The 13,435-nt window shown below is 34.2% G+C and overlaps 2 protein-coding genes and 1 long non-coding RNA gene across 3 annotated transcripts; 1 reads left to right on the forward strand and 2 right to left on the reverse strand.

The window, feature by feature from the left end:
* Window positions 1-473: 473 nt before the first annotated feature.
* On the reverse strand, window positions 474-2,222 carry asrij. Its single transcript, XM_066291932.1, has 6 exons — window positions 2,030-2,222; window positions 1,847-1,967; window positions 1,190-1,370; window positions 979-1,130; window positions 799-916; window positions 474-742 (listed from the first exon to the last, which is right to left on the reverse strand). The coding sequence occupies exons 1-6, from the start codon at window positions 2,102-2,104 to the stop codon at window positions 625-627; spliced, it is 765 nt and encodes a 254-aa protein (XP_066148029.1). The 5' UTR covers window positions 2,105-2,222; the 3' UTR covers window positions 474-624.
* Window positions 2,223-3,827: 1,605 nt separating this feature from the next.
* LOC136344601 (uncharacterized) lies at window positions 3,828-8,859 on the forward strand. Its single transcript, XR_010732985.1, has 5 exons — window positions 3,828-3,974; window positions 7,889-7,983; window positions 8,049-8,143; window positions 8,208-8,620; window positions 8,685-8,859. It is a non-coding gene; the product is annotated as an uncharacterized lncRNA (long non-coding RNA).
* A 1,350-nt stretch (window positions 8,860-10,209) lies between these two features.
* LOC136344600 (heat shock protein 26-like) lies at window positions 10,210-11,360 on the reverse strand. Its single transcript, XM_066292230.1, has one exon. The coding sequence runs from the start codon at window positions 11,334-11,336 to the stop codon at window positions 10,788-10,790; it is 549 nt and encodes a 182-aa protein (XP_066148327.1). The 5' UTR covers window positions 11,337-11,360; the 3' UTR covers window positions 10,210-10,787.
* Window positions 11,361-13,435: the final 2,075 nt, after the last annotated feature.

Consider the following 13,435-nt stretch of genomic DNA (forward strand, 5'->3'; position numbering starts at 1 on the left):
TTTAGTTAATTCTATGCCCAGAAGGTTAGAGGCAATTATAAAGTCAAGAGGTTATCCTACAAAATACTAAAACTGTTATTAGAGTCGTATTTGTTACTTTAAATTTTGTTTTTGACATGTGTACGAATACTTATTGCGTCTGAATTCGTGATTATTTTGTAGTTTCCTATATTTATTTAAATAATAAAATTATTAAACTTACTTTTTCTTTTAAAAATATTTGTGAATAATATAAATGAACCTCTATATGTTTCTTTTTGTCTTGTAAAGATGTCCTTTATAGCATAAAATCGATCGTTTTTATAATTTTGCGTTCTGTACGAATACTTTCTGCACCGACTGTATATCGTGGATTATTAAGATATCATTCAAAATATGTACGTTAGTCAAAAAGACGCTTATGGCTTATTAAATGGATACTAAAATACATGAAGTTTGTTTTTCTTATTCATCGATAAATAATTACACAACAATAAAACCAAATATTTTATTCTTAATCAACAAATTCTAGATTGGCATGTCTCTAAAAATTTCTTTATATATACAAAAATACTGGACTACTAAAAACTATATTTTGGGCCTAACTGGCCACAATCTACAAATAAAGCATAATTTTGCATCAAATCAACCCCAAACATCTCCATATTTGGTTTTAGATCCAGGTTGACCGGATTTGTAATCGTCGTTGAACTCTTGGGGAGGCGGATTTACTGCTGCTTGACTTGAGGGAATTCTAGACTGCCTAAAGTTTATATAAAATGGCAAAATCTGTTTTTGTTTCGGTGCCTCTATACCCACCTATAGGCTTGAATCCTCTTTTGGTCGTATTCTTCCCGATTTTTCAGCCTGAGTTCATCATAGGTTGTTACATGTTTCTGTTCAGGAGGCATCTCTTCTTGATGCAAAACAATTGGATCTATATTGAATGTCTATTGCAGTCAAACATTATTGGAAATGAAAGGAAAAATAATTACTTACTATCTAAAGAGGGCCTAAAAGAATCGTCTAACCCTTCAGGAACTGGTCTGCTGTCATAATCATAGTTTTTACGTGAACTGGGGATATCAGTATAACCATCAGACACTCCCCCAAAGGGACTCATGGAAAAGGGGGACTCAATTTGATCTTCCCTAAAAAGTGTATGAGTATCACTTAATCTTTATGTAAGCATTTATCCAAGCAATTTTACTCTTGTTCTGGAATTCCTAATCTCTGGGCTTTTAGAGCTCGACCAACTTTGCTGTCTGGCAGCGCCATGAATTTCTCAGCACATTTTTGAAGATATGAATATTTGCCCAGGAAATATCCTACTGTTACGGCGACGCCTATTTTGGGATATACTCCGAACTTAGGATTCCTGGTAAGGTAACCTTGGAAATTTATATTAAGATGGAGAATTTATCTTTATTATTTGTATTTGTGAAAAATTAAGTTAATCTATTAAAAAAAAGGTATTCATGTATAGGTACTCATATAAAGCAGCATTTAGAGACATTGAATTTGATACATACACAAACCAAAGTGTCTCATTTCGTGCAGTATATAATTATCAAACTCTGATTTGTAGTTGAAATAAAAACATAAACACTGAAAATTTAAGGACTCATACTAAAACTTTCTTAACAGTAATATTAGTTCTGCAACTAATTACACATTAAATTGCATAAACTAGTAGAAAATTTCTATTAACTAAAAGAAGCTATTCAAGAAAATGAATCAAGCAGGTACTTTGTAAATCTTAAAGAGACCTTAATATTATCTCAAATTTACTTTACAAAAAGTTATAAATAATGTTATGAAATTACTGCGCCCTGGGGTTGTAACATTAAACATTGATTGAATGTACCTATTTGAAGACCATAATATGTTAGCCCGCCCAAAACAAAACTAAAGGGCAAACTCCTCGTATAGAAGCTTTCTTTATTACATTCCTTAAGCACTCTGAGCTCATCTTGAGTGAATTTATACTGAAAATTTGAACACAACAGTCTGAGTAAGGAGTTTGATGGTATTCAAGGGATATACTTACAAGTTGGGGTCGTCTTTGGGCGTTGGGGCCTGGAAATGGGGTTTTTCGTTCTGGCTCTTCGCCTGAATTTATCATTTTTAATTATTTTAAGTTTTTTAATTATTTAAGTTCTATTTTCTATAATATCAGCAATTTTAAACCGAGGAAATCAGGGTTGACTTTATTTTTCTATGGAAAAATGAATGAGGTTAGATTGTGGGAAATTTTAATTGACTTGAGCTCTAGGCCTGTATCGATAGGCAACCAGCTAAACTAACTGTTCCAGGTGAAGGGAGTTAATGTTAACTTTATTTCATGAAATCAATCAAATCCTTGTTTAAACCCACAACGTCATATATATCTTGAAAATGACAAAAAAATTAACTCAAGTAAATTTTCAAGATGTCGACCGTTTCGACCAATAATAATTTTTTGCAGATGTTTAACCAAAATTTTCTCGCTTTTCGATTTTATCATTTTAAATCACGAAAATGTATCAAAAACCATTAACAGCAATACGAGTTTTTTTTAAGAATATTCTTTTTGATATAGAAAAGTTTCCAGTATCAGAATTTGTAAAAATATTGAACTTATTAACGATGGTAAAGGGATCGGTTGGTTTTTTGTATCTCGATAAGATACTTGGCGCCACCTATCAACTGGATTGGATCAGAGATCTTAAATAAATTTATACAACCCACCCACCCAGCTAAGAGAAGTTTTAAACCGGTAAATAAAACATTTACCGAATAAAACAAATACTTAGACATCCTGTATAATGAAAAATTAGAACTTTTTTTATATAGTATGTATATGTATATGTATGTATTTAGTTGAGTCACTCTATTCTTTTATTTGGTAGCACGAAATATTACGACAATATTTCTGGGGCACCAGTGTTCTTTCTGTTTTAAATATCGTTTTAATTATGAATGGATTACATAAAAAAGATTTATAATTTACAAAATTTGATTTTTCAGTTGTTAACATAATCGGTTCGAACACTGACTTGGGTCCTATGGTAACAGTGCAAATTTGTCATCAGTTACATTCGAAATTTAACGTTTTCTGACTGCTGTTTCCACATCGCTTAACAAACATTCAATTATTACGAAAAAAAAAATTTTTATTGTTATGGCTTGAACTTCTTATTCTCTTTAATTTGGAAACCTGAAGTAATGTCTTATCAAAGTGTCATCAATTTAATTATTTATCACTTTCCAATATGGCGCTCAAAAAAGGTCTTTGCCAGAATTTGTTTCTTTTTCTTTTAAAATTTAATTTGATCTACGAAATAAACTTTCGATATGTCCAATATGTAGACAATATAAAAGTCAAATAAAGTTTGTGCAAGAAACCTACGTCCAGCATGGGGGTGCGTAGATTCAGATTATCATTTACCGAATTAATTTTCCTTATCTTCAATAGGTTGAAATATTTAAAATCCGAAATACATCTAGATATATTATATTATTTCGCCTCGCGTATCGTTTTCGTGATTCGACCGATGAGCTGTAGGTTTGCAAAAAAGGGTGTAGAAGTTTGTATAAATGCTTAGAGGCCATTGCATTGTTGCAATAGTTCGAGCTATGAGGTGGACGTGTGCAAAAGGCTGGTTCTGAATTTCTTTCCTTGTTTCCAAGAGAATACGGGAAAGGAGGGTAGAGGTTTAGCCGAGTACAAACGCGGCTGCGCACAAGGTGTTTTTCGTACGAAAGTTAAGAATATTCGGGACAATCGGGTATTCTTTTGTTTCAAACAGTCGCGAGTAGGGTACTAGTGTAACTAATATTTAGTGACCTGTAGTGAGCGTCGCCTAGGACCTTTTTCTCCTTTTCGTCTCCTTCCAAAGTGGAAGTTGTGGTGCTTTTTCCCTTCTTGTTCTTTATGTGTTAGTTTTGGCGCGTAAACGGAAACGACGTGTAAAACAAAGGTGAAGTTGGCCCATTTTGGAGTAACAATTAAGGTAGGACTTGAATTTGCTTTTGCTTTTGCTTTTTGATTTTGATTTAGGTGGGGTATCTTCGGTATCAAAAGAATATTCTACAAAAAAAATTTGTACCCCTAACGGCTTTCTATATATTTGCAATAAAGCGATTTAACGCATTTTCAATCTGGCAAATAATACTTTCTTAATGCTCCCCATTCTGCCCCTCTCAGAATTTTTAATTAAGCAAAATATTATAGCACCTGTAGTTTAAAGTAATTAGATTCGCAACACACTTGAAAACACTCCAGATATTTGTAGGTCACCTTTACTTCATTTAATAAGTGCATCAAATCCTTATTTAAATTAACGGCCTCACATTCAAGTAAATTTTCAAAATGTCAGTCGTCTACAACAATAAGACATTTTCCATATCTCATACTAAAACTTTGGTTACTCCTTGAACTTGTCATAGTAAATTACGAATTTTTAAATTCATTTCCTGCTATGTATGGTATAAAAAATTTTGTAATTAATAAAATTTCATTATATGAATTTGGTATCAAAACTGGCGATTGCCGAAAGTGAAATTTTGTCCTCAATTAGTGACGGTCGAAAATTTAAGTTTTCAGACTGCTGATTCCACAATGTTTAAAGAAAAATTCTAATTATGAAAAAAAAAAATTGTTATGGTTTCAACTTCCTGTTTTTTTCAACCTGGAAACCTCAATTATTGTCTTATCAAATTGTTATTAAAATATTCGTTAATTTTTAGTATGACGATCAAAGGTTTTTCCAGATTTGTTTATATTAATTTTGAAATTTAATTCCATTTACAGAATTTAATTTCCCATATTTCCAATATATAGAAATTTTGAATATCAGATACCGAGAATGTGTTCAAGATAAGAATGTCCAGCATGGAAAGGACATTTTTTTTTTTTTTTTTTTATCTATTTACAATCTGTACAAAAACAATAAGTAAATGCGCTGAAAGACGTTGGCAATGGTTGGATATAGTGTCTTGATTGGAACTTAACAATATAAGTTCCTCCAGATGCCCAATGGCTGGTCACTTAATATTACTGGTTCTCACACATATCTTCAGCTGCTAAAGCGCTCCGGCAGATCAGGTGGCTTGTATCGTTTTAGTCTTCTTGTGATGGTCTCCTCGCTGAGTAGATGGCCAGTCAGATGGTTGGGATGATTGTCCAGTCTGTCCTGGTATTTTTGGGAGAACCTGGCAATCTCTTCTCGAACCCAAGGCATGTTAAGGTCCAAGTGGATGGTTTTATTGTCAACATACCAGAGGCTTTTAGTCAGGTATGGAAAGGACATGAAATTATTATTTTCCGCATTATTCTTCCGTACCCCAAACAGGTTGAAACCTTGAAATTCAAATATACATATACATAAGTATATCATTTCGTGTGGTGCATGGTTACAGTGGTTCGACCGACGAGCCGTGTGCTTACAAAAAAGGCTCTAGAAGTATTTCAAAGGTTTGAAGGCCATTATATTGTTGTTATCGATCGACCTATGACTCGTACCTTTGCAATAGGCAGATTATAAAGTTTTTTTGTAAGTTTTCGTACCGATATCGTTTCTTAGATGATTCAGACGAGTGTTAGCACGACGACGAGCAAGATGTTCGCAATTTGAAACTATTAATCGGGTCCTTTTTTTTAGAATTTCGTCAGAAATACGTCATTAGTGTATCCCATTTGTATGTTACATCAAAGATCTTTGACTCAAGCAAAAAATAATGATTGAGATGAGATTTCGCATCTGATCCTGAAGAAGAATACAGTAATTCGAATCCAGATGAGTGCCGTAGATAAAAAGTTAAGTTTTATGACGATATTGGAAAACAAATGCGTTAGCCAACATCGTTATGCAACAATCTGCTTGCTTTCCTTTTATTTTATTTGAAAATAAAGAATAACATTGTTACTTTGCTAAGGGCTTGGGCGAATGTTTATAATAATAATCAGAATTAGCTGTAAAGACAGTAATAATTCTGTCCAGACTCATAGATCTTTCAATCGACAAAGCACAACTAAACAAAAATTTTCTTGTTTTCCCTAGGAATAACTTCAAGTCTGTAAATCAAAAATTGTAATATTTATTCCCAATTTGCAAGATAAAAAAATACTTTGTTCATCCTGTAGAATGAAAGCAAGCAACTTGTGTATGAGCCAAATTTTGCCGAATCGCGTTATTTTTTTACTAGCATCCAATACTTATTTGTACGATTCAGGCATTCTGTACAAAACAGAATATGACTTTCTTCAGCCGTAGACAATGGATTTGAGGAAGTTGCCTTTTACATTTTCCAAAATTTTCTCCTCAACAGGCTAGATGAACAATTTAGTATGTTGTAAAATAATATGCCTATGTTATAGAGATGTTTTGAAATATCTACGATTTTCGAAAATCAGCAACAATTTACTAACACAGTTTATGGCATATTAAAAGTTTCCAAAAACGTATTTTCTTTGTACTATTCAATTGATATTATAACTCTCATTGTTATGGAGATAGCAAGAGAACTACCAACTGCAATCGATGAAATATATCCGTAAAACCAGGGTCTTTTCTTTCTTTGGTAGTCTATTTTTTTCCAATTTTAGCAAAAAATTAAGAAACCAATTTTAGTGTTTTTTTGTTATATTCGCGTAACTTTGAAAACAACATTTGGGTACTCGCATCAGAAACTAAACCCCAAGAAATGAAGTGTAACCGCTTATTTTGGGTATCTCAAAATCTGTTAGAACTATAGGCGAAATTGGAACAAATAATTTGACCTTTAACATTCCCTATATGTGTGTGAAATCTGTCCACTTTTGTATTAAACAAACGTAGCTATTGTGTGGTATTTCTGTGAAAATAGTATTGGGATGAAGTTTGGCCCATTGAGTGGGGTATTATAATATGGAGGTGCATAATTTGGCATGTAGTACGCCGATTTTTACTCGTTAATGCATAATAAAATAATGTCAGTGGGAAAGGAAGCAATTTCACTATCGCCTTAAGTTCGAATTTTCTCGTCAATTCCATTGTAAAATTCGCCGATAATATAAAAACGTAATCATAAAGACGCTTAAAAGAAATAATATTAATATGTGCCTAATTAACGTAAAAATCTCCCGGATTGTTTACGTTCGGCAATTGTTAGCACGTCAGAACGCCGCTATTCTTGAAATTCAAGGTCTCTTCCGAACGATGGTTGCCGGTCTGCGCTCTGATTGGGCATATTCGGAATGTAAACGTTTCTCGTCCACGCCCCAGAAGAATATACCTATGAAGTAGTTCCATAAGGGCGAATATTATAGAAAACGAATTCCCGCCCATAGCACTTGTTTCTTAGAATACATTTTTTAGTACATAAAAAATCCGCAAAATCCGAAAAATTTCAGTTGTCTTTGATTTTCTCTCGGCGTGGAGTGGTGATAATCGTAATATTTCCAAATTTATATTATCAACTATTCAATGCGCATAAGTTAAAACGGCTAGAAATTCTTTGCAAAATGTGTAGAAGTAAATAAGAAGACAAGGAAATATGTAATAAATCAAAAGAAGGGGATTTATTTGTTTGAGGTTTGTGCCTGGGGATTTGGTGATGCGAGGTAACAAAAAAAAAATGGCGTCTTAATGAAATTATTTTCGCGGGATTTTTACCTAATACAAGAAAAATATGGATATATTTTGAAAAAATTATGTTGAAAACACTAAAACCTGAAAATATTTGCAAACCGGACATGAGATTCCCCAAAAAAATTTCTTAAACATCCCCCAATTTGGTAAGCCAAGGTGAACGAAGTAATTGGAAAGACGCAGTTGGATGGTCGCACATTATGGATGCGCCCATGAAAGTGAACGATCGGCATAAGTTGGACGTGGGATGAAATTTCAAAGGGAAGGTTTTGATTGTTCCATTTTGTTGGTTTCAGCTATGTTTTGGCGGATGAAGGAGAACGATGTAGTTAGAAAGACGTCGCAAGATAGTGTGAATCTCAGGACGTGGCCATAAGAGTAAAAGATTGGGGTAATTTGGACTTCTGACGAAAATTCAAAGGGCAGGTTTTGATTGTGGCATTTTGTTGTTTCCAGCAATGGTTTGGTGAGCCAAGGAGAGCCAAGCGGTTGGATAGACGGAATAAGGGGGTTTGAAACCCAGGATATGGCCATGAAAGTGAACGATCAGGGTAAGGTGCATTTGTGGTTTTATTTAAAAGGGGAGATTGTGATTGTTGTTTTTTTATTTTTTAGAGGTTTTAACGGTTGACATTTAGTGACCATACGCGGGTGTCTCGTAACGGACATTTACTAACTGGACACGGGTTTTGTGCAACTGACATTTAGTGAGTGAAAGTGCGTGTCGTGTACCTCTCGTTTAGTGTCGTGCTTCGTTGGGGGTGTTGCCAAAAACTTTCTTCTCCTTATGTGGCAAAATGGAGCTTTTGGTGATTGGAGGTTCGTTCCCTCCTCTGGGCTAAGTAGAACGAGGTCTCCACCCGTGCTCTCTCACTTTAAACCGTAACGTTTAACGGCGACGGCTTAACAGTGGGGAAGTGCGATAGGATGTAAGGTCTAAGGTCTTGCAGGGGGGAAGGTTCCTCTAATTGAAGACGTCGTTGGATGGTGCCAACCCCAGGATGGGGCCACTAAAGTAAAAGATCGGGGTAAGGTGGATTTGTGGTTTAATTAAAAAGGGAAGGTTTTGATTGTTATTTCTATTGTTTACAGGTAAGTTTTGATAAATCGTCGTTGGATGTTGCCGACGCCGTTGGATGGTGCCAACCCCAGGATGGGGTCATGAAAGTAAATGATCGGGGTAAGGTGGATTTTCGATTTAGATGTAACGAATAGATTCTCATTGTTATTTTTTTGTTTTACAGGTAAGTTTTCGCAGATCATCAAAAGCGACGTTAAAGAAAGCTCCAATTTGCTCATTTGGCAGAAACAATTATTGTAACTTATGTTGGAATTTCGTATTTGATATTAATTTTGCGGTTTTGAGTTTGTTTCCTGGATACATATCATTTAATTAATCGAAAAAAGACTTCATGGGTCAATAAAATCGAAATTACAAGGTCCCTTTGGTTTTTGAGATATGGCGTCACGTTAATACCTATATCTGCGATTTTGAAAGGGATGTAAAATGAAGACATCTAGAGGTGAGTTTTTAAAACTAAAACGCCTCAGTCTTCCTCGAAATATATGAAATTCGGTTAAATCGAAAGAGGCTCTATAAGTCTAAATGAACGAAAATGCCAACTTTCTTTGGTTTTTGATGTAGGGGTTCAGGTTAAGACATATCTGTTTGATATTGAAATGGGTGCATAATGATGGTCTTTAAAGATAAGCTTGAACTTCCGCTGACCAATTTGCTACTGGAGCTGTTGAGGTTGGAGAGGCGTTCTTCTACGTTTCCACTCACGCTCCCTCGCGTGAAATATCCGTTTAACGCGGGAAAATTTTACACGATTATCTAAGGCTACCTAAAGGAAAGTAGAATATCGAGATATTATAGTTATTAGATAGATAGATTAGGCCTAACTGTGTGAAATTTGCATTATTTTCATAATTGTTGAGAAATTTTCGTTATATGGTATAGATTTATATTTGGCACAATGCATATATTATGTCGTTTTCCGTATGGTTAATTTGCTAATATCGATTGTAATATTTTTTGAATGGATAGAAGTCATGGCAGGGGTGGGAATTAGTGTGAAATACGGCGCAAGGGGGTGTGAACTTTAGGATGGGGCATTGAAAGTAAAAGATCTGGTAAAGATGAATTTGTGTTATAATTGTAAAGGGTAGGTTTGAATTGTTCTTTCTTTTTGTCTAGGTAAGTTTTTTTAGGTCCACGAGAGCATTGTCACTGGAATGAAACAGTCGGGGGGCGTTAGCCCCATGATAGGGCGTTGAATGTAAAAGTTCAGGGTAATTTGGACTTCTGATGAAAATTCAAAGGGCAGGTTTTGATTGTGGCATTTTGTTGTTTCCAGCAGTGGTTTGGTGAGCCAAGGGGAGCCAAGCGGTTGGATAGACGGAATAAGGGGGTGTGAAACCCAGAATATGGCCATGAAAGTGAACGATGGGGGTAAGTTGGATTTATGATGAAATTCAAAGGGAAGGTTTTGATTTGTTTATCTTTTTTCCTAGGTAAGTTTTTTAGGTTAATGAGAGCATCGTAACTGGAATGACGCTATTGGCAGGTGCGAGCCTTAGGATATGGCATGAAAGTTAAAAGTCGGGGTAAGATAGATTTTTATTATAGAGTAATTAGATAGGTTCTCATTTTTATTTTGTATATTTTGCAATCCAACGGTGGGTACTGTGGTAAGATTTTGTTCCCAGTCATCATTCATATGTATTTCACATCGTTCTTCGACTACGGAACCACAAATTCATAATTTTCCAACAAATTAATTTATATGTCTGAATAGCAGATATTCTGATTATCCATAAAAAAAACTTAAAATTTTGTTAAACGAAATTTCATTTTCATAACCGCTTATTAGTTTTTTTCATTTACTTTGTACAATAAATGAGTGTTCTGTTCAATCAGTGCAAATCTGATATTTATGTGCATATAACAAAATTTGCCATCTTTTGAAAGATTTCTTGTTTTTAATCAAATTTAATGATTTTATATACATTTTCCCTAATTTATATAACATTTTTCTAAACCCATTAGGCATCAAAAACTTGGAGTCAAATATTGGAGGTTTCGCAGTCAATTTTAGATTTATAACTAGAGATCGACCTAAATAAATTTTTGGCTTGCAAATTTTGGTGAGTAAAACACCTTTTTCTAAACTATATATATAAAATACGGCGCTAATGTTGCACACGTATGTACTTATCATTCTCCCTAGAAACTAAAAACACATTATCGTTCTCCTTGGGAATGCTGATATGAAGGATCCCATTGTTGCTAATAATGGCTGTAAGCCTTTCCACATCGTACGTCTTAGGCACCCGAAAATTCCTGCTTACAGTTTTCGTAGTAGTTGCCCCATTTTTGTTCAAAGACTTCTTGCTACCTTCAATCTTCACACTGTCATCACTTAGTGTCCGCACTTTAACTTTGTTAGTCTCCTGGTCGTACTCACTTAGATCTATGTAGATTCGGAACCAATCTGGATCAATCCTAATGGAGGCCGGCATTATATCATTGTCGAAGGAATAATCATTGTCGGAGGCATATCCTAACACTGACCCTGCCACTTGCGCTAACACCCATTTAGGTACCGCCAAAGAACCATCGAAATTATCTCCATTCACTTTGAGTTCCACTTTATCAGTTAAATCTCCCGAAGGGCTGCCCCCCAGCAGGGTTAAGAAGAGATAGGACAGTTGTTGCTGATTAAGTGTTGTGGTTACCATTTTGATTTACTAATGAGCTGTTTAAATTGTTTTTTTTGAGCTTTTATTGTATTTTCCGGGCTTGACAAATTACACATTTCAATATCGTTCTACCGTAAAAATAACGCTGCTCATTTAATAATAGTGAGTCAGAATTACCGGGTCGTTAATTCGTTTATATCAACTCATGTTAATTTCTGATTTGTCATTTCCGATGAGAAACAATTGCCTGATCATGGTAAAAAATTGATTAAATATTTGATGTTCATGTGGCACCTCAGTCCACATCAGAACGTCCAAACTATCAAAAAACATAGACATATACAGGGTGTCCTCGAATTACGTGGCCAAAATAATGCCGCAGATTGTTTGAGTGAAAATAAGTCGATTTAACTAAACTTCCCTCAGTCCAAAAGTTGATAATTATGGAGCTACAGGGTGTTAAAGTTTTAAAAAAAAATCACATTTTCTTTAATATCTTTCGATTTCTTTGAGTTAATTTCACGAAATTTCATATTTGAGGGTGTTTTAGGATACGAAATTCAAATTTATTAACGATTTAGTTGTTTCTTCTAGGGGGCGCCACAAGCGACCATTAGGACACATTTAAATCTCTGTAACTTTTTCGTGCCACGGTGTATATTATTTTGGTATTTAAAAACCTTTTTCCCTACCTTTTATACTTAGAAAAGGTATACTTTATTGACGTCGCTAGAAGCAACGGTTTTGGAGAAAAACGCATAATTCTAATGCGCTGCATATTTGCGTTAGCGCTTTTAAGTAAATAACTCAGTTGGCTATGTTTTTAATTGACATTTTAACACTTGAATTTGTTTCTCAAATGTCAGTTTTTTTATTTAGCCCTCAGTTTTTCTTGTCAGTTTCGCTTCTTGTTCCTGTAAATATCCAAGTATGGCCAATAAATTCACTTATTCTGAAATGGTGGATATGCTGTTAGTTTATGGACTTTGCCGTTGTAATAGTCAAAATAATATCTGATTTTGAAAACTTATTGTTATACCTTTACTAATAATTATTTTTGAAAAACTTAATTTTTTTTAACGGAAAATAATTTTAAGGTAATTTGCATGCATCATCAGGCTTAGATGCATTTTTCTCGAAAACCGTTGCTTCTAGCGACGTCAATAAAGTATACCTTTTCTAAGTATAAAAGGTAGGGAAAAAGGTTTTTAAATACCAAAATAATATACACCGTGGCACGAAAAATTTACAGAGATTTAAATGTGTCCTAATGGTCGCTTGTGGCGCCCCCTAGAAGAAACAACTAAATCGTTAATAAATTTGAATTTCGTATCCTAAAACACCCTCAAATATGAAATTTCGTGAAATTAACTCAAAGAAATCGAAAGATATTAAAGAAAATGTGATTTTTTTTTTCAACTTTAACACCCTGTAGCTCCATAATTATCAACTTTTGGACTGAGGGAAGTTTAGTTAAATCGACTTATTTTCACTCAAACCATCTGCGGTATTATTTTGGCCACGTAATTCGAGGACACCCTGTATAATAACTCGAGTATTTAGAATCTGCCAAGAATTTTGAAATTGATTCACTCGTCTCCCTCTTTATACAGGTGGTCTTTTATGTTGTGTACGTGGTGGCCCTTTATCACCCTCACAAGCTCAAAATTCATAGTTCTTCAAACGATTGCTATGAAATACGTAAAGCCAAAACGAGACAAAATTTGATTACTGGTACTGGAATGAAATGAAGCCGTTGATATGTCGTCTGTTGTTTGATAATTTTTTGAGGAATTCTATTTCTCTTTACATGAAATTTACTATTTCACGCAGGGATGGTTCGATATTTTACAGAAATGTATTTAAAACTCTCACGAGTATAATTTGGTTGTTTTTGAGATTTCGACAAAATGTTACCTATGTCATGTTAAAAGGAAAATACCTACTTAAAATCCACCCTATATAAAGAATATCTATTCTCTACATATTTTCTATTACAGTATATGAAAATTTGAGTTTTAACGTCGATGAAACTAATTATAATTACAGATAATGTCTGGTGTGGGGGAAACATTTGATTGGGTGATAGAAAATAATTTGAATAAAACATGCAAGAGATGATAAAATTTATATATTTA

This window comes from Euwallacea fornicatus, chromosome 17 (genome assembly GCF_040115645.1).
Source record: "Euwallacea fornicatus isolate EFF26 chromosome 17, ASM4011564v1, whole genome shotgun sequence".
In the NCBI taxonomy this organism is placed as follows: domain Eukaryota; kingdom Metazoa; phylum Arthropoda; class Insecta; order Coleoptera; family Curculionidae; genus Euwallacea; species Euwallacea fornicatus.

Excerpts from the sequence above, each read along its gene's own strand:
- asrij (XM_066291932.1), bottom strand. The coding sequence starts at position 2,104 with ATGATAAATTCAGGCGAAGAGCCAGAACGAAAAACCCCATTTCCAGGC. Across the intron at positions 1,968-2,029 it reads CCCAAAGACGACCCCAACTT|TATAAATTCACTCAAGATGA; the intron begins GTAAGTATATCC and ends TCAAATTTTCAG. Across the intron at positions 917-978 it reads TTTTAGGCCCTCTTTAGATA|ATCCAATTGTTTTGCATCAA; the intron begins GTAAGTAATTAT and ends CATTCAATATAG.
- LOC136344600 (XM_066292230.1), bottom strand. The coding sequence starts at position 11,336 with ATGGTAACCACAACACTTAATCAGCAACAACTGTCCTATCTCTTCTTA.